At 48.9% G+C, this 20,489-nt stretch overlaps 1 protein-coding gene across 4 annotated transcripts in view; it reads right to left on the minus strand.

The window, feature by feature from the left end:
* Positions 1-20,489, minus strand: part of LOC144931039 (casein kinase I-like) — a 44,351-nt gene that overhangs the window by 14,051 nt on the left and 9,811 nt on the right. For all 4 annotated transcript variants that reach the window (XM_078854925.1, XM_078854927.1, XM_078854924.1 and 1 more), the window contains exons 3-6: positions 20,112-20,152; positions 19,489-19,558; positions 2,445-2,593; positions 84-318 (exon numbers count right to left, since the gene is read on the minus strand). In XM_078854925.1, the coding sequence (XP_078711051.1) occupies positions 84-318; positions 2,445-2,593; positions 19,489-19,558; positions 20,112-20,152 (495 nt within the window). The remainder of the gene's footprint in view (positions 1-83; positions 319-2,444; positions 2,594-19,488; positions 19,559-20,111; positions 20,153-20,489) is intronic.

Consider the following 20,489-nt stretch of genomic DNA (forward strand, 5'->3'; position numbering starts at 1 on the left):
TAAACGGTCAGTCAATAAGTCAGTCGCTCGCCCGCTCACACACGAGCAGGTACGGGCACGCACGCGCGCACGCGGACCCTCACCTTTGCCCAGGTGCGTGTTGATGCTCATGTAGCGCGCGGTGCCCGTGAGGCTCTTGTGCTCGCGGTAGGGGATGTGCTTTTTGGTCTCGGGGTCGATGTACTCCTTGGCGAGGCCGAAGTCGATGATGTGGATGTTGTGGTGCTTGCTCGTGCCCTGCCGCCCCACCAGGAAGTTCTCGGGCTTCACGTCGCGGTAGATGAGGCTGCGCGAGTGCACGTACTCCATGCGGCTGATCTGAGGGCGTTGGTGCCACAGGGAAACCGCGGCGGACATTTAAACGGCAAGGCTGTCTACTTTTTTTTCATCCATCACGTCTCACGGCAAAAATACCAGGGGCCGAGTTTGAACCTGTTCTCAAAAAGGTTACGTGCATTATGCTGTAGGTATTAGCTAATCCAATGCCACAAGGCGCTTCATGAATACTTGAAATGTGCGCTCTCTTTTTGTCCCATAATGTTTCAGCGACACACGTCACTTGACGCACCTGTAGTTGACTCAAACTTACAATGTCCAAAGGATTCACCAGAATGTGTAATTAACAAGCTTGGGTTTCGTCTGCTGCCGATGAAGACATTATTGCAGAAGACATAGTTTGTATTTCCGACAACAGGCCCATCTGTCCGTAGTAACATCACCCGAGCAAAGTTAACACACCGGCCACCAAGTCAATACAAAAAAAAGACTTGGCAAACACGCACAACCACATTCATGACCTTTAAATGTTGTCTTTCCTAATTCAAAGTCACATGGTGAAACATTTCTGCTCAAACAAGCAATGGGGGTGGGGGGGAGTAAACTTCATATTCATTGCAGTGGTGGAAATTCCACATGCACATGGCAGGGCCAGTTCTTCCACTGGATAACCACTGGGGTGAAGAAGTGGATAACAGTTTAGTGAGAAGTTCTTACGATTGTCCATGTACAACGATTTCCTATCCTTGCTCATGGCAAGATGGTTCAGGAGCTAAATGCAAACGTTCAAGTCTGGTGGCCACGACGAGAGGGCTTCAGGAGGGAGTTCATGTCGTTTTGCTGCTCCTCCGTCAAAGAAGCACAGACAGGAATGATTTACGGCGTGATCGGTAATTTTGGCCGCGCGGCCAGTCACACTACTCGGGGATGTGCGCCGCAGGCCTGTTGATGCAACGATGCGCAACCGCAGCACTGCACCTCCTCCTTCGCAGCAGAGGCGATTGCCCAGCGTGACGCAATGCCGGCCGAGGAGGCGTGGCACACAAAAAAAACCAGACGCGAGCGCTGGCGTCCGTGACGCGCAGGGAAAACGAATAGCGCCTTGAAAACAATATATAATTTCGTGGCCCAGAGGCTGCGCAGTTAGAATAACAAAAACCATAAAAAGCCAATGGCATGCTTTTGTATTTCAAACACGTCAAGTATGGGGAGTTTTAATTTTCTTTCACATGGCCTTTAAAACTCAAATCTCGAAGGAGCAGAGTCAGGGCAAACAGAGCAAGAGGTACAGTAGGGGCATATGATAGGGGCTTTATTGGCTAACAAGAGTCAAAACATAATCTGTGAGTTTGGTCCAAAGTTTAATAGATGAGTAAGATAAGAAAGATAGGATGAATACGACAAAAGAGCAGGGGTGGGTGGAGCAGCAGGTGAAGGCGACGAGAGTCAAAATCTCTCAGTGGTAAACTACAAGAGCAGACTTTGGGGGTCAGGTGACAATTGCCTAACGGCTGCGGTGGCAAGGTGTGGTTAACACAAATGGTATAAAGAAGTCTGTCTTTTTCGCAATATTATTCTCAAACATACCGTCAGCACTGTGTCATTGGACAAAGGCATTTCCACGCAGAACTCCGCTAGGGCAGGGCATCGCCCCGTGTTAGAAAACAGCCCGCAGAAGGGGTTATCACAGAACTACATCTGAACTCCCTTCAAGTGATCTCGGATGCAGGTGAGGCATTCTGCACTTTCCACGCACCTCACCTGTAGAGCTGTCTGTTACATGGCAGTAATAGCAAAACGTATCATTCTCAGAGCTGTAATTTTGCCAAATTAAGTTAGAAACCAAATTTTTTACGATAGGGTCTTTTTTTTATCAAGTCAACGGTGACCAGGCTGCATAAATCAACCCATTACACTTGACAATCCAGTTGATTGAAGGGTGGTTGAAACACTAGCTTTGAACCCAGGATGTCAGGATCTCGGCATTGCTGAGATCCTTGGTTTGAAATCTGGAATCAAACCCAGCATCTCAGCAATACCAGCTTGATGCCCCGACTTCTGAACTATGTGGCCATATGGGAGTGAGGTGGGGGGCACGCGAGAGGTACTGCCATTTCATTCGGGGGGCGCTGCCCCTCCCATCACATCACCACGTCCAGCACACTCACCAACTGCATGGCGATCATGAGCACCGTCTTGAGGGAGAAGGTGCGGTCGCAAAGGTCAAACAGGTCCTCCAGGCTGGGCCCCAGCAGCTCCAGCACCATGGCGTTGTATTTGCCGCACGGCCCAAAGTAGTACACTTGGGGGACACCCTCTGCAGAGAACGACACAGACACCATCCAAGTTAAGCCTCGTATCCATCGGGGATGAAGCGCTGTTAGAGAGTGCTCGTTTTAGGGCCAGCAAATGGTGAATGAACGAACGCGAATCAGAGACATCGTACTGACAGAGACAAGCAAACGTGGGCTCGGGTGGGGCAAGTCGCTCGACGGGACAATGGCGGCTGGATGGGGCTGGTGACAAACGACAGCCAACGAAGAGAACGCATTCCCGAGAGGACGACCCAGCGTGGAGATGGAGCAACAAGATCACTTCATGTCCAGGGGTGGAGATGGATGGGTGAGGGGATGGTCCATGAGGGATGGCGATGGAGTGTGGAGGTCTTCATCCCCACAGTGGAAAATGGCTGACGATAATGATGACAACGACGATGGAGTGGCTGGCCCATATCTCGACAGTGCTGAGGTGCATAACACCACCAGGCAGTCATTTGATGACAAGTTACCCTAAGGGAAATCTAAGACTATTCAGACACCACCTGTCGCTAGCCATGTCCGTGGCCTGGAATTAAACTCTGGTTGCCAAACCTTACCGTAGCAGTGCAAAAATCTCTCCACAAAAAGCAACAAATGCAAAGATCCCCCGTGAAGCCTTCAACGGGCTGTTGAGGCAAGTGCTGTGAGTGGGGACCTATTAAGGCAGCACAGTGCAGTTGTTCACACACTGCATCAGACATACATTTACATAAAAAAGCCAAGTCAGCCTCGGGGAAAGGCCAAGGCCAGTATACATACCATTCGATATTAGCTGTGATCAGGAATTGTCCAGGTTCACAGCACAGCGCGCTAAACCATTACACCACCCACTCCCCACAAACAGCAACGCACTCAGTCCACACACCAACACACACCCTGGGGTCAGCGGGACCACTAGCAGGCGTGCATGGAAGCAAGGGGTCGGGGGCCTCCCAACAGAGGTCAGCCTCTTTGGAATGGCCACAGCAGCTGCCTGGGATTTCTGTTTGTTTGCTCGTCAAGACTTCACTTTCGCTTGCGGTCAGGAGGAAGCGGCGCTTGGGAGGTCAAAACAAGGAGGCAGACAAGGCACACAAACACAGCCGGGGTTCACACAGATGGACAGGCACACACGCGCAGCACTGGGGGTTGCCCCAAAGTGGCTGGGTTGCCCTTCGGGAGTCCTCCCAAGCAATGAGCCGGCGTGCAAACAAACAAAAACAGAGCACCGGGTCAACAGACGGGACCAACACACAAAAAAGAAATTATGCTGAAATAGGGTTTTGTTGGGAGGACCTAGCGAGAGGAGGGTTCAATCTGGACGGAGTAGGCGAAAAATGGTTCGGTGTTGGCAAGTCAGTGTCGACAACTTATTTTACGAGAAAAGCAAAATCAGGATCAGAATATTGATTTATACTGGAGGAATCCGGTGAGCTATGAAGCTCTTTTTCACAGATGTCCAGTAGTAAAATGGAAACCCAGTCACTGTTCCCCTGCTCAAGTGAATAATGGTGCAGCATTCAACCTCTGTTGATGACGACCCTGGCCCTCCAACGACTGCTGCTCCCCAACAGCCGATTATATCCACCCCAGAGGGATAATGAAAATAACAGTGCCCTTTATATATACACACACACATGCAGTGTGTATGAGCCTCGCATATTTTTCACCGTTGGAAGATTCGGCTAAGTCCATTAACTAGGGTTTGACGTGCCATGAAATCAGCGTACGGGGAGAAAACAGACACATAAGAGGGATAACCACTCAGAGCTCAGCACAGATGGACTCGATAATCCATTGCTTGTACCGTCGTCAACTTGCAGTCAAGTTGGTTTGAGTTTCACAAATTAGCTAAGTCGACCTCCGACTGGGGAATTAACCTTCTGATCGCGAGTGGAACACTCTGACACAGTAACACCTGGAGTGTAATAACAAATCCTTGAATGGCCACAAATATCTAGCTTTATCACAACAATCTCGTAGATTTCCACACACACACACTTCAAAGACAATGATCTCCTAATCAGCCAGCCCGGCAAACCAAGAAGTATTGTTGATATCTATATTTCCAGCTGGGTAAAAACCATGAGATAGAAAAGCCCATTTAAATCGAAAGTTCACTGCTCACAAATATCTCGGCAATGTATTTTTTACATTAAAAACGAAGTGTGCTATTTTTACCACTGCTACAAATTATTAAGTCCATCGAGGCGTTTATATGCCCAATGCTTTAGTGTTTCGAAAAATAAAAAGTTTACATTACGCTTCGGCAACCTTCGCTGAAGTGTACAGTTTGTACGCTTGCAAACGTTGAAGAATATGAAAGACCACGAACTTGACAACGCAAAATTTATCTGAAACACAAAACGCTCGGTACGGAGGGAAAACCTTTCACCTGGCAAGGCTGTCGCGCTCTCCGATGCCCACAAAAGACTTCCCAGGACGACATTTGATAACCGTGCGACAACGCTTTGATCCGTCGACTACGATCGATTATTGTGCTCACGACTCGCACATCGAATTGCGCGGGCGGGAATCCGTTATTTACTCATCTGCACAAATTGTTATATTAGCCGGAACGTGAGAGATGGCAACGGCTTTGGAAGGTCATGATCAATCCAGCAGTGGAATGGATCATGCCTGATGATGATGACTTGTAAACGAGAAATTACGTACAAGGGGTACATTTTAGGGGAATGGCCCAAACAATATAGTACGTGGTAGAAAATGAATTGGGGGGAAAACACAAACGAGATGATAAACATGAGATGCAAAAGGAATTGAACTGTAACCCAGAATCGTGACAACATTTATCAAATCACTGGGGGGGGGGGGGAGTGAAGGTGCGGGCAGGGTGAATCATTTTCCATCTATAAATTGAAATGCAAGCAGAGGCACATACAAAGACCCCTCATATAGCCTCAAAAGACTGTTGGTGCAAGTGCTGTTAGCGAGCACCTATGAAGGCTGGCACGGCACGCGAGGGGGTGGGTGGCCAGCACCACGCCTGACCTTTTCTCTCTAGTGGCGATATTTACAAACTGTGCTAGGTACCTATTTGAGGCCGAGTCGACCTAGGGGAGGCCCAGGACCGGTTCAGATAATCGTCACTGGTGACTAGTGGCTGTGAGCGGGAATCTAACTCGGGTTGCCGGGTTCATAGTGCAGCGCGCTAACTGATACACTACCGCTCCCCACAGGGGCACACAAAGACAAAGATCCCCCGTATAGCCTTGACAGACTGTAGGGGCAAGTGCTATTAGCGAGCACCTATGAAGGCCGGAACGGTACACGAGGGGGTGGGTGGCCAGCACCACGCCCGACCGCCTTTGTCTCCCCAGTGGTGATGTTTACACACCGCACCAGGTACTTATTTGAGGCTGAGTCGACCTAGGGGAGGCCCAGGACCGGCTCAGATAATCGTCACCGGTGTTTGCCGTGAGCGGGAATTGAAACCGCCGGGTTCATAGCGCAGCGCGCTAACCACTACACTACCACTCCCCACAGGGGCACACAGACAAACACACACAGACAGACACACAGATAGACTCCGCATGGCACATAGACATGAAAGCGCCCTCTCCACTCACACTGGGGCACCTGAATAAGCTCTGCCACCTCCTCCCAACATCACTGCAGTGTTTTCTTTTCATCTATTTTTTTTTATTACGCTCTTTTTCCCTTCCATTTATAATGTACTTACGTGTCATCCGGTTATCCTTGTGTATACCCAAAAGCTCTTTCCGGGTAATAAAGATATCAGATTCTACCTACGATGCTCATGGATAAATGTAACCAATATAAAGATGTAAAGTAACCGATATGAAGATGCTTTTTCAGACCGGAATGAGTGTGTTCGTTCAGATTGATGGGGAGTAAAATTTTAGATGTGCTAAATTACTGAGGCTACTGGCCTACTTGTACAGATGTTGTTATGAGCATGGGCAAACCAGTTTTCCCCCCATACCAACCAAAAATACACTGTAAAGAATTGTAAACATCCCCAGCAAGCACACCTTCTGAAACAAACAACTTGAAGCTCACTCCATGCTTTCTTTGACAAAGGACTCTCATTTATCATCATCACATCATCATCATAAGCCATGACGATCGTTTATCATTAACCATTATCAAGCCACTGCTGGATGAAGGCTTCAACAATCAGTCTCATGTTGCATCACAGATTTGTCCGACAAATCTGTGATGCAACAATAGAATTTAGCAACTGCGCGCGTGCTCATTTCATCGCTAGATCTCCACAGTGGACGTGCGCTCGGGCACGTTGCCCTTACTTGGAAAATCATTCGTACTGCACAAAATGTATCATCCGCTGTCATTGCAGATGATGGGCAATAGCAAATTGTTTTTTATTAACCCTTTCCCATTCCTATGGCGTACACACATCACTGCTGTGCCACGCACATGCCCATCAGTTTTTCTTCCGATTCCGTTCTGATGACGTCCACGTAAGAAAAAAGGCCATGCGTGAGGGCGTGCGGCGCGCTATGCATACGTGAATAAAGTTAACGCTACTAAACCGCTCGCGCGCCCCGAGATTCGGTGGTGGATGGGACCCCCACCCCGCATCTTGCAGAAATTTCGGAACGGGAAAAGGTCAATTGGTTAAGTAAGGAAACATGCAACGGGGTCGGTGTATCACCACAACGAAAGTGTCATTGTTTTATTGTCAGTGGAGGATGAAAAAAAAGAGCCACGTCTCTTTACTTATTCATCATTGTTATTATTTTTATACAACCGCAACATGTTTTTTTTTCGCCTGGAGTCACGACGACGCTGTAAACGTCACGCAGGCCACTGCCACCGCTGCCCGTGTGGGCACTGCGCGTGAAAAACAACACCGCAGATCTTGGAAAACCTGCAGCCTGGCCCGGAATAGTCGCGGTCGTGCCAGCCACACACCAACGCTGGACCGTCAGAGGCACTTTGATAACACACTTGCGTGCATTCGGTACGCTGACTAACTTCCCATGAGAACACCTTCATCAAATTTTCTCCCACCGCCTATCAACCGGTTTAAGGACAACATTCCACTGCATAACTGTGCTTCTGGCTCTAAAATAAAACACCAAAAATGCGTTAAGAATTATTTATCAAACCCCGAGATAAATCATCATCTAAATCGTACGGCTGGTCATTTGTCTTTTGAGTCGTGCCAAGTCCAAGATTACACTGTACTGCAAGCCACTTTTGTTATTCCACTGCTGGGATGTGCGGGGATGGTGATGGATATTGCTGTCCTACCCTCTGCTGCCCACCAAGTCCCATAGCTTATAACAACCTGTTGTTCAGGGTGGTCGCCTATCCAAGGACCATAGGACTCATTCCTGTTTATTATCCGAGATCGGGTGCATTCCGGTCGACTTGTTCACAGGAAGCCAAAGTGTTATCCCTGTTCAATCAAGTAATGCGGTTGGCTGAAGGCTCTCCATGTTGCTGATGGAAATTGCACATCCTCAAGACACGGGCCAGTCTCTCTCCATCACACGAGCACCATTCACCGAACGTATTCTGCCAAGCTCCACAAATATCATCCGGGGCACCGTGCAGACGATTCGCGCGATTAAACGTGGATGAGCACTGCCCCCGCGCTTCGTTATTTAACGGAGACGTCACCGCTGTGCCACACGCTCTCCCCGGTGACTGACCCCGAGACTCCCCAGTACACACTGTACGCACGTAGACGCTGACGCATGCGCGCGAGTGAGCGAGCAAGCACGAAGCAGATGGGGCCCGGAGCATCAATAACGCACCGTTCAGCACCACAAGGTCACCACGCCCACCACTCGGGCCACGTTAATACCGCCACTGATCGCAACACAAGCTGGCTGTTGGGAGGTGGTGGTGGTTGGTTGTGGCAGAGGGCGGGTGGTTGTTGGTGTTGGTACTTGATGGCGGTGGGGGCGGTGATACCAGTGGTGGCGGTATTCGTGGCGGTATCGGTGGTAGCAGTTCTGGGTGTTGGTTTTTGGTGGTGGTGGCGGCAGTGGAGTTAATGGTGCAACGTGCAGTTTGTTAAAAAAACACGCGTCCACACACCCATGCAGCCTCACAAGTAAAGTACGTCACAATGTCGATGCACACACACCAATATTCGCAGAAACGTAAATGCTCTTGGGGTGCATGCAAACTCACACGCATGCAGCACATCCACGCGAGCATGCGCACGCGCTCTTGCACCAACATGCAAATGCACACACTCGCTCCAAGGTTATGCGCACACACACAAGTACACTGACACAGGCTCACAATCAAGCATGCAAATTCTCAATCGCGCACGCACACGCGCGATCTTCAACGCACGCGCGCTCTCACACACATGATCTCGCACCCGCCCACGCATGTTCTTCTCTCGCACCCGCCCACCCACCGTCGTACACACAGACACACGCACGTGCGCGCGCGCACGCACACACACACACGCGAGCTCTCACACCCACGCGCACTCGATAAAGGGTGCGCGGACACGCTCTTGCGGAGAACAACCTGGCCGCATTCACCTCCCCACTTCCTCAGAGACCCCTCTCCCATCGCCTGCTTCCGTCCATCTCTGTCAGAGTAAAAATAAGCATCCACCATCTTCAGTGGGTCTTTAACATAATCATAAATAATCATCAAGGACATTTGGTGTTCACACCATTGTCAAAGCTCAGGGCTGCCACGGAGACGCTTATGTTTCGCTAATGGAATAGTCTGTAAGTTGGGAGCTGCGATGCTTTGTATTTTTTTGGGGGGCAAATTTTGACCGTGACATCAACGCACACAACAGCCTGCTCATTTGCGAATGACGTCAGGGGACATTTAAGACCCACTGCGGATAAGTTAACCATACATACTCGTATGGCTAGCACACCTGCAGCGATAACCAGGGTGTCCTGTCTTATTCGAACCGCAAACCTCTGCAACCATCCGCCGGGCCGTGGTACCGCCCCCAAGTAATTACTGGAGCACCAGATCCAGGGGGCGGGGGGGCGGGGCGGGGGAATTGCCTTTTTTTCACTCTCCTCTCCCTTCCTGCTTCTCTCTGCAGCTTTGACTTGAAAATTAAACCTTGCACGGGGAGACAAGGCGAGGCTGTCAACACTGCCTCAATGTTTCATGCGACTAACGACAGTGCACGCCGCCGCTGCCACCAATGCCGCTGCCGGCGCTGCTCTCAACGTCGCCAACTTAAAAAAAGGTAGTGGCAACCTCAAAGAAACGTCACTTGCTTTGCAGAAAAGTAACCATCCTGGACGTTTGTCCTGGCCGCGAAAAGCACGTTTGAGCATTCGTTAAAATAAAAAAAATGTAATTCAGTTGGAAGCATTCCCGTGACGTCATTGCAGTATCACTACCATACTTGTCAATCAGCAGTCACCCCATCGAGGTCCAAAGCGTTGTAGATGTAGAGGTACTCCTGAAAGTCACTTCCAAGTCATTATTGGAGCCTCAAAAACCCAACGTCAGGACACAAATCCCAGGTGTGCATCTTACGAGCTCGGCGTGTTGTTATACTTTCTCTCCGTCTTAACATCACACTGCTGCGCAAACTGCAGAGCAACAACAATAAGAGGGGAGGGGGGGGAAACATGAAAACGCCAAAACCGCCCCCATCCCTGCTCCGACAGACTAGCCGGCTAGGGAGCAGTAGGCTGCCGTGAGAAAGAGGAGGAGTCATCGTAATAGTCTCGGTGTCCGCAGATAACTTTTGCGAACCGGGTTCGGTGTCACAATGAGAAGCCGGGTGGCTGAGAGAGAGGTGCTTCTCGCGTTTCGCGCCGTCAGCTGGCAGCGTAAAACCGGGAGAAGCGTTTGCTTTGCACTTCCTGCGGCGTGCCGTTTCGGGACAAGGGCGGTTGCGGTGAAGGCAGCGCTGCGCCAGTCGGGTTACCCTGCCGGCTCTCCCCCCATGGCGTCAACCGCCGGATTATAAATATATCTTTTAGTCTTTAATCTGCGATTCGCAATGTAACGATTTACATCCGCCACCAGCACACCGCCATGATTCAATGACTTGCCACGATTAGAGGGTCACAGTTTGATTCTGAAATCAATACAATATTTTGTACACGTGTACAGGTGTAGTTCTGTGTTAATCTGTGTTAATCCACCGATGGATGTAGGCCTCCCCACGTTGGTCAGTGCGGGTTGTTGAAGCACAAAGCACAATGGCTTTTGCTGATTTTTTTTCTGTTGCCCACCACGTCTCCTTGCAGCTGCCAATAACAACCTGTTATGCATAGTGGTCACCCGACTTAGCTCACAAGACCTGACGAGATAAGGTGCATTATGGGTGGTTTTGTCATGTGTCAGTACGATCTAGGCGTGTAAAGGTTACCCAGAGACCTATGCTCACTACACATGCACATAATTGTGTGGATGTAAGCAGCGATTCTTTATGATGCAAATAATATGCGAACCAGTTTAATACGTAGGCTTTCGCGACCAATATCATCCATGCGAACCGCATGCTAATGTGTGTTTAGGCTAATCGAGCAAATACGATGGAACGTACTGGGACGGACAGTACAAACAAGAAGAAATATAAAGACATCTCATCAAATCGCCAAGGAAGTGGGGGTGTGGTGATAAATAATTGCATGCTTAGCATGAATTTATAAGGGAACAGAGATCGTAGTTTCACGACAGGTTATATTATATTGTCCAATATCTAACAGAGAAAGGCCTTGCTTAAAAACATCCAGCAGTTCATCCGCAATGGTTCAAGCAGGCCTGACTGTTGACGAGACAATGTACGTCAAAACTGGTCCAGAGTTTGCTTGTGTTCAACCAATTCTGTTGACATTATGCACTCCCAGTAGACTTTATTTTGTGCTATGTATTTTATCGTAGATTAAGAATATAAAATATAAACAAAAGGCAAGCTAGGGTAGCTCCCAAAATATCTGATTCTTAGGCACACAATTTGGTGCACGTGTTGCAAGCGCAATCGCCTTTGATCAATGATTCACTCTAACCCTTCTCCCCGACTACTGTATATTTAAATGTTCCGCTCTCGGCGTCACGTCGTGAGAGGAATACATTTACATCGGGAGCTCTAACGGCGGGCAGCTTGACATCATCGTGTCAGGTAAAAGGCCTGGCATATGGCGGGCAACCGCTGTATCCACATGCCAAGTGGTTGCTGCACTTTCCCAGGTGCCCTCGCTACAGAAATGGGGGTTTGTAACACGGGAGCCAAAAATTAAATTTTTAAGCATCGGGAGATGGAATGTAGCCAGTTTAATTAAAAACAAGTGAACGGGCTTTTTTTTGTTCTGTGCGGTCACCGGTGAATAGGGTTGAAACCATGAACTCACTGGAGTTGAGAATCCGGTTTAATGCCGGGGCAGCCGAAACCCGGATTCACATCCAGGATCTCAGCGACGGCAGACTTGGGGTTCTGACCCCATTCAAAGACAAAGACCTCCCCCCCGCCGTTTCGCCTTAACAGACTGTAGGAGCAAGTGCTGTTAAAGAGTACCTATGAAGGCCTGCGTGGCATACGAGGGGGTGGGTGGCCAGCACCACTACCGGCCACCTTTGTCTCCCTAGTGGCGATGTTAACACACCGCACCGAGTACTCAGAGGCCGAAACGACCTAGGGGAGGGGGGCCCAGGACCGGTTCAGATAATCGTCAGTGGTGTTGGCCGTGAGCGGGAATAGACCCCGTGCCCCTGGGTTCGTAGCCCAGCGCGCTAACCGCTACACCACCGCTCTCCCATTCAAGCATTCAACCACACGCAATGTCCGGGACAGTCATTCGAAAATATACAATCAGGTAAGTGCCCACTGATACAACAAGTCTATTTCACAAGGGAGACCTTGGGTAAAATTAAGCCGTAACGATATCCCAATGACAGTAACCCACCCAGGCGGGGAGTAGCAGGGTGAGGGGCGGCCTACGGGAGTGGAGAGGGGGGGGTTCTCGGGCTAGCGGCATCTCATTCCTGCCCTCACAAAGCGCTCGGCAACGAACTCCTGCATTCTCACGCCTACGCCCCGGAGACGCTCTTCCCCGGGCTAGCAGCTGGGTGGGGTGGGGGAGAATGCTCCTCTCGAGTCTCCAGAGAGACAGAATTGGAATAAAGCGCGGCTGGAGACGAGACAACGGCCGTGCGCCCAACTCGAGAGGCGATCTTGACCTAGACATGATTTTTTTTTGTAAACCCGCACCCAACGACGACGACGGCAAGAGGGCGACGCCGGAAGAACAGAAATCTACTGCTGTGCTCATGCATGCGTGTCGTGCCGCGCGGAGGTTTTGTTTGCCGTTCACGATGACCTACAGGTCACTCGGCTCATCTCCGCTCAAACGAACAAGCGAATGACTCTTCGTGCTCAAACAAGGACAGGGGCTGCGCTACTCTAGTGTTGAGGAGGACGCTATAATTTCCACATTACCATGGTCGGAGGCCAGTCTAGCTTCATGACAGATGCTGTTGATCTCCCCACAAAGTTGTCATAATTTTATTGATCCCCAAGGAACGATAAATGATGATGATGATTTGTAAGACTCCCAAACTTGCTGGGCTGCAGCATGGTGGCCAGCGGATATCAGAACAGCAAACAGATTCTTGACTACATTTGCCCAGTGCCTTGAGCACTACCTGTCATATGCACGGTTTCATTCGCGTACTCCGGTTACTTCCCAAGGGCGAAAACGCTCGTCAAAAATAACATCCAAGCATTTGTCTTTGTAAAAAAAAAAGTCCAGTCGCCGAATCAACGGCGGTGGCGGGCAAAGAGTGTGGCAAGTTTTGTTCAAACAAAATTCCACTTTGAAAGAGAAACAAAAACAAAAATCGCCATGCGCAACAAGAAACGCCTTCTCCTTCCCTCCTCCGGCACGGCGGCGGTAGTGCAAGACAAAAGGCGCATACAGATACAATCTCGGCCCGACCGGGACCCCGCACGCCTCTTCTGTGTTTACACTGCCGTGTTGCACTCCCAAATTACGCTGCCCAAACAACGCCACCATTCACGACCCCGACGGACGCTGCCGCCCCCCCCATCTCTTCCCTCGGCAGGCGAGCGCGCACACACGTGCATCGATTTTTCCAGCGCGGTGGGGCCGCCGTGGGAATGCGCGACGGGGGATACCGAGCGTGTGCACGCTGCGGTGACGGAACGGTGTACACGAGCCGGAGGGGAGACTGGGTACGCCCTACACGCAAAGGCCTTGTGTGGTGTACATGATACGAGGAGGGGAGGTCCTTGACGGAAAGGTCCAGGGGTCCACGTTTGCAAATAAATGTTATCGAGCATGTAGGAAGATATTGTGTGCATGTTACGTAGCAGCGTTTTGTGTACGCGTTACTGGGGAGGTGTCGTATCCGTATCTTGTGTAACACATCATAAAAAGGGCTGAGTATACACGTTAGATTGGAAGTACCCGCGCACACGTTACACAAAGGACGGTTTTGTGCGCACGTTTTCGGGACGTCTTGGGTACACATGACATGGCGTGGAAGACTCGATGTTACAACGTAGGAGTGTCTTTGGTATAGGTTACACAGGAAGGTCTTGCGTACAGGTTATAAGTAGGCCTTGTGTATAAATTGAACTTTACAGAGGAAGGCCCTTGCAGGAACAGCGCTAAGCAGAGCCTCTGTGTTCCCACAGACGTGACAATCAGGTGACACCCACTGAAACACCAAGTGGCCTTCTGGGAAGGTGACACTAAATTTTAATGTACTACTTCAATCGGAGGATTTAACCGGCGTTAAAATGTGAGGACGTGCCTTGATTCTCTGTGCGGCATCAGATCTAAGCAAAGACACCATGCGGTTTCACCTCAGCCCTCCTTTAAGATCGAGGTCGCATGAATGATTTAAGCAGTGACTGGTTGCCCGGGACTATAAGGGCGACTCCCCGTGTGTTTTACTGCCTTCAACCACCGCTCAACCCCCCCCCCAACTCCCCCTCTTCCACTTCCGTCCCCCCTCCTTCCCCTTCCCAGGATGAGGGCAGTCGCTCCACTAACAACTCCTCCTTGTCGTCCTCAATGGCATCTCCCCAGAGACAAGCGCTGCGCAGGAACTGCACCGTGACACCTCCAATTACAAAAAGGGGGGAAGGGGGGAGTTTAAAAATTAAGACTATAGGGATACATTTAGGATTTGCCGCTGACCGTTTGACGTTTTGCCACAACAACAAAAAATATCTCTTGAAACTTTTTGTTATCAAGCGGCTCTGAACGTACGTACGCACGCACGAGCTACAAAACCTACGCGAGATTGTAACGGCATCTATTCCAATAGAGCGAGCTGTGGATCTCCGTTCGCCGTTGTCACCATGGGTGGTCTTTATAAGGAACACGTCACTCTCTCTTCTGGGAACAAATACATCACTATATGTATTTCCAGCAGAGCCTCAATGCATTATTTAACAGCGGCACGAAGCCTCGCATTCAGCAGGGTCTCGAGCACAAATTGCTCCATCATTCGCCGGACCGCGTGGCGCTAGAGTCGACATTCAGACGCCGGACGTCGCCGGGCAGGCGCTCGTTAAGCCGACGTCATCACGCGGACACGACTCAGGCACTCGCTCTTTTGCGAGAACATCCATTCCCAAAGCCCAGGCAACAGATAAAACAAAAATTACTGAGCATCGCCGCCGGTGCACGCCTTGCAGTCTAGAAATTGCCTGGCGAGACAAGGGGGGGGGTGTTTGTCGTGGATCGCATACGTTTGTGAGGCTCTGAAAACCTTTGCTGGATTGGGAGGTGGTCACGGGATGGCAGCGCAGCGAGTGGGCTTCGTGAACCTGTCTGTACGAACCCTCTGGGTGTTTAACCCCCCTATGCACGTGGGATCTTTCCCAGGTGATCCGGCTTCCTCCCACGTGAACACCACTCAATAAAAAGCAACTGGACCATCATGTTCACCCACGGCTATCTTCAAAAGGCTTCCTGAGAATTCTTCAGACAAACAAACTACATAATTATTGAAATTATGACCTGCAGCTCGCAATGCAACCAAATTTGGAGAATGTAAGCGTCTAGAAAATCAGAGGAAAAAATAACCGACAAAGTTATACAAAATATCTAAATGTTGTGGAAAAGACACTTCTAATTTAATAAAATTCTTTAGAAATCATAAACAATGCTTCCTTATAATCAAATTCACCGACAAACAAGGCATTGTTGCAGCATTCACCACCGGCTGAGTTGGTAAACATTAATTTAAAAACATCTAAAACTGAAGTTCAACACCAAAAAGCGCCCCCCACCAGCCCTCCCGCCTCCCTTCAACGTGAACTTCTGGACGCTAAAATTCCATGACCTCAACCGCGAGGAGGTAGCAAAACCCCTCATTCAAGAACCCTGGGGCAACAGCAGCGGCGAGAAGAGGACCGTCTGGCATCTCGCACACGTCGGCTGGCACGGGAGATAAAGTTGCCAGATCAGGGGCTCAGAAAAACCCCTACATCAGGGATTTGACACGATCATAAGTAATCCAAATGTATTTGACTTAACGAGGTGAGAACCCAAGAGGCTGGTATAGCCTCATTTAGAAGAGCGTCCCGGTGATGACAATTAATAGTAAAGATTCACAGATTTAAAAAAACAAAGATTGGTATGCTCAAAATACAAGTGCCTATGACTAAGAATCAACCGATTTATATGGTGTATTCAACTTTATACACGATACAATAACTTAATTCATGCCAAATAGTCTAAATGCACGTGCACAAAAGAGCCAAAAGCGTAATATACGAGTTAATAACATCGCCCTAAAAATATCCAAATATGTATAGAAATATAGGCCAATCTTGTGTGTGTATCTGTCTAGAGCAGTGTAATTGATGAATGTATTAAGTATATTGTTATTTCTTCCTATGTGCCCACTGTCAATGCAACATCACAATCAATGTGTGAATGGAATTGTGACAATTACCCAAATGGCGTGTGGGAGGGGTCAGTGGGTGAATTCCTACACCAAGATTAAGGGAGCTCAATGTGTGAGCAAAAAATACAGTTTATCTTCAACATTGAGCTTAATGACTTTGAAAGAAACGAAGTTGGAGACATTTTAGAAAGGGGACGTGAAGCCTGGATAAGCGATTCCCAAATTCCAGTCCGGACGACTCCCAGTGGCGCAGAACTCTCCGTGAAAATCTTCTTGTCGTCCACTCGGAAGCAACTCACGCCACTACCTATGTATGTATGTATGCAGAACTTCCTTCCCCACCGTACGTAGACAACACCGTGCGGGAGGGGGGAGGACAACACCATGCGTGCGCCTACCGGCTGGCAATAATGGGCTTGCGAGAAGTTCGGTCAGAACAATTTGTTATACGAACAGACGTACTTGTAGGCGTCAACAAAAACCTCTACACTTTCCAAGGAAATTTAAAGAGACTAAAGCAGAACAATGACATAGCCCTGTAGCCCAGAAAACATGCATTTTCAGTCTTTCCATTACGAAAACAACTCTAAGAAAACTGATTTGACAATTAATTTAAGGCCAAAAAAGGGAACCTGGTATAACGTTTCCTACCGTTACATTTCCCCGAACGGTAAAAAAAAATCCCCTCCGTGTCGGAGGTAAAGCTTGGGTGTCAAAAATACGGAGCTCTCACGAAATTAAACCAAAAAAACACTTGCTCCACGCAAAAACCACGAGCATGAACGTCACCCGGGTCAACACTGCATGACCGCTGCTCATTTAATTTTAGGAACGTGGGGCGTGGGAGTGTGCGAACGGCGGAGTGAGGTCCGCGGAGCTGTTCCAGTAAAATGTGCGACCTGAAGGAAATCAGCCGTACACATACGCCAAAACCACTCCAGTTGCAATGACTGCTCCCCAATGAGGAATTGTTTGAACCACCCAACGATTTCCGATATCACAAGTCGAGTTTTCGCTACTGCTACTACGAACCGAGTTTATCATTTGTTGAAGTTCTTGTGGGCAACTGTTCCTATCCTTACCTGTCTCAACGTGGAATAAAATGCATTATCCAAATCTCAACACACACTATCCTCATTCTCCACAGCCACTACCAAATCGCAATAACGTGCTGTGAATATCCGCATCCAAATATTAGCATTCAGTGTTCATAACTTATTGGTTTGTAGCTAAACACTCAATGGAAGCCACAGATGTCGATGTTAGCGTTGGAAGACACTCGGGTGCTCAGCCGCACTCCCCAGAGCTCTCCGCTGAGCGGTCAGCCAGTGGCTACCTGTGACTTCTGTTATCAAAGATGTTTAAGTTGCGTGTGAATATTCATGAGCCAAAAAAAACCCAGGGGGACTTGCATTGTTTTTTTATCAACCATTGATGTACTCGTTCGCAGCCTTGATTTATAACAAGGAGGGGAACCGTGCAGACGGAAGTTGTCTATTTAAAGACAGAACCCTTGGAGAAGTGCAAGGTACAGCATTTGCAGGAGGACACGACCAATGGTCATATTGCATACGCGTTTGTGAAACGAAGCTCTGATGCATCGGTTAATCGCAATAAATAAACTCACGATAAAGGCAATGAATTGCCACTGTAAGAATGGCTGTTTTTAGATTTGTATGCACAAGTAGCTGCTGCAGTCACCAGATTGTAGAAATATAATCAAAGCTTGCTTTCAAGTGACCCTGAATCATGAGCACACCTCACTCTTCCCCTCCATGCAGTCTCTGTTCCACCAAACAAGGCCTTTAACATCCTATGCTGCCCTTAGTCTGGAACGGTCTTTCCCTCCCCCTGACATGTGTGCTGTTGACTCCCTGCCCCATTCAACTCCAGCCTCAAGACCTTATTTACTTTTGCCGATTGCGGAGCATCTCTTCTCTACAAAATAAAATATTCTCACCGCTCTGTACAGACTCTTGAAATGCAGTTGCATTTAAATGCTCTATAATTCCAGACTGTATCGTAATTAGCAATGACACCCCCTCCCGAATATGTATAAAACGAACAACGCTACAGAGAGCTGGGTAGGTGTACATGGCATGGCCACGACAAAACTAATGCCCAGTCGGTGAAACAACAAGGGGATTCAAAACACCCTGTGAGCTGCAGTCCAGGCCAGTTCACGTAGTACAGTGCTCAAACAGGAAGTGCAAAGTCTCAAACTCGCGTATGTCGCTCCACCACCCCCCCTTGCCACGGCACATTTGCGTGCCTGTAAAATGGGAAATGCACACACGGTGAGGGGGCTGAAGATGCCCCACAATGCGCAGAGTTAAACGATAAAAGCTCAATTCATTAACTCTACGCGTTGGCGCAGTGGACACGCCATCAGGACGACGATCCAAGCACCCGTACACAGAGGCTTATCCCAACACCGCTCACGTTAATGGCAATGGGAGGTCGTGCTCTTCTCATATACTTCCCTTTTGACTGGGACTCGCTTCCACCATCCACGTGCACTGCTCACCCCCTATTCGCAGTTGTTCACACCACGCCCAAGACATTGCTCTTCGTCTTTGCTCGCTCCGATATATATTATTTCGCTTGCTGCTTCTCAGACAAACTTTTTAAGAACGCGTCTGCGCACGCACGCACATTTCGAGGAAGCTTAAATCAGACCAAGAACAACGCTTCATTGACCGAGCAGGAATTACATTTTTTTTAATCAATTGTCGATAACTCCCCGTTGCTTATTTTTTACGCAACCACTGCAGATCGAGATGTCCTACCGTGACCGGCGGTACGAAGACGTTAAAATAACAACCAGCTTCCTCAACGGGGCGCTGGCAGATTTCACGGGGAGATAAACGCCGTACGCTACAGCAAAATAAAACAAAGACACCTTCACCGATGGCGGCGCAGAATTCTCACTCCACTCAAATACTCTTCAGACAGGCGCACACGTTGATGCGTTCGACGTGCGTTATTTACTTAACGGATTCTTTTTTTCTCCTGAAAACAGCAGAACAGGTGTGGGGGGGGGGGATCAATAAAGTGATACCTGCATTGCCGAGTTGCTTGTAAAATCTATACTCCAAGTGCAGCTGAGGCGCTCTGGACTTCATGGGTTCCTGTTGATAGAAATGCATGGAAATGAATCGCAACAATGAAATGGCCACTCGCGTTACGGACGCTATGGCTGCATTGAGGCGCACTCTCGGCCTGAATGCCTAGCTACAGGGGAGAGACGCGAGTGCGAAGTTGAGCATTGTTCAGATGCAGCCTCTGTGACATCACACCTCGACAACATGCATCGTTTGTTTAAACAGCCAACCTCTCGACTCATCTTAACTTTCCGAGGCATCAGCAGACTGCGGCCAAGTGTTTGCAGCTTAAAAAAATGCTTCAGGGAGAATGGACCCATAGGTTGACGATCCGATGAAGCATGGCAACAAATTGAGAGGGTCTTCATCCAGCACAGGATAAAGCATGGCTGAAGATGATACATCCAAATGTTGCTGCAATTACTAATAAATGACTGAGAATCATCTATAACATAATCCGTCAGAATGTGCACCTCTCCGCAAATGCTTTACTCACACTGTATGCCAGAATTTATTACCATGACATTATGACGTGCATAAACAACAATTTTACTGAAAATGATGATAAAAACACACTTACCAACTTAATTGCCACGTATTCATTTGTATACAGATTTTTTCCTGCAGGAAACGGACAAAAAAACACACGCGACATTCCAGTCAGAAAAGAACAGTCAAGATCACTGGATAAGGGAAACAACGGTCGAGATTGGGCAGTAGAACATGCTGGGCTGCTCCAAGACACGGGCGAATTCCCGTTTTGACTACGTGAGTAGAGAAAAGCTGAAAAACACGTGGCCCATTGAGAAGCGACAACCAACAGACAGGTTGGAATCCACAGTCCCCATCAATAGAACGAACACTGGCACAAAATGCTTTTCCGGCTTGTGGAAACGCCCACGCGTAAAATGTGTTGTGGTACAATTTCTTGCCTCGTTCAATAATGAAACCTCTCAAA

Source organism: Lampetra fluviatilis, chromosome 3, assembly GCF_964198595.1.
Source record: "Lampetra fluviatilis chromosome 3, kcLamFluv1.1, whole genome shotgun sequence".
In the NCBI taxonomy this organism is placed as follows: Eukaryota; Metazoa; Chordata; class Hyperoartia; order Petromyzontiformes; family Petromyzontidae; genus Lampetra; species Lampetra fluviatilis.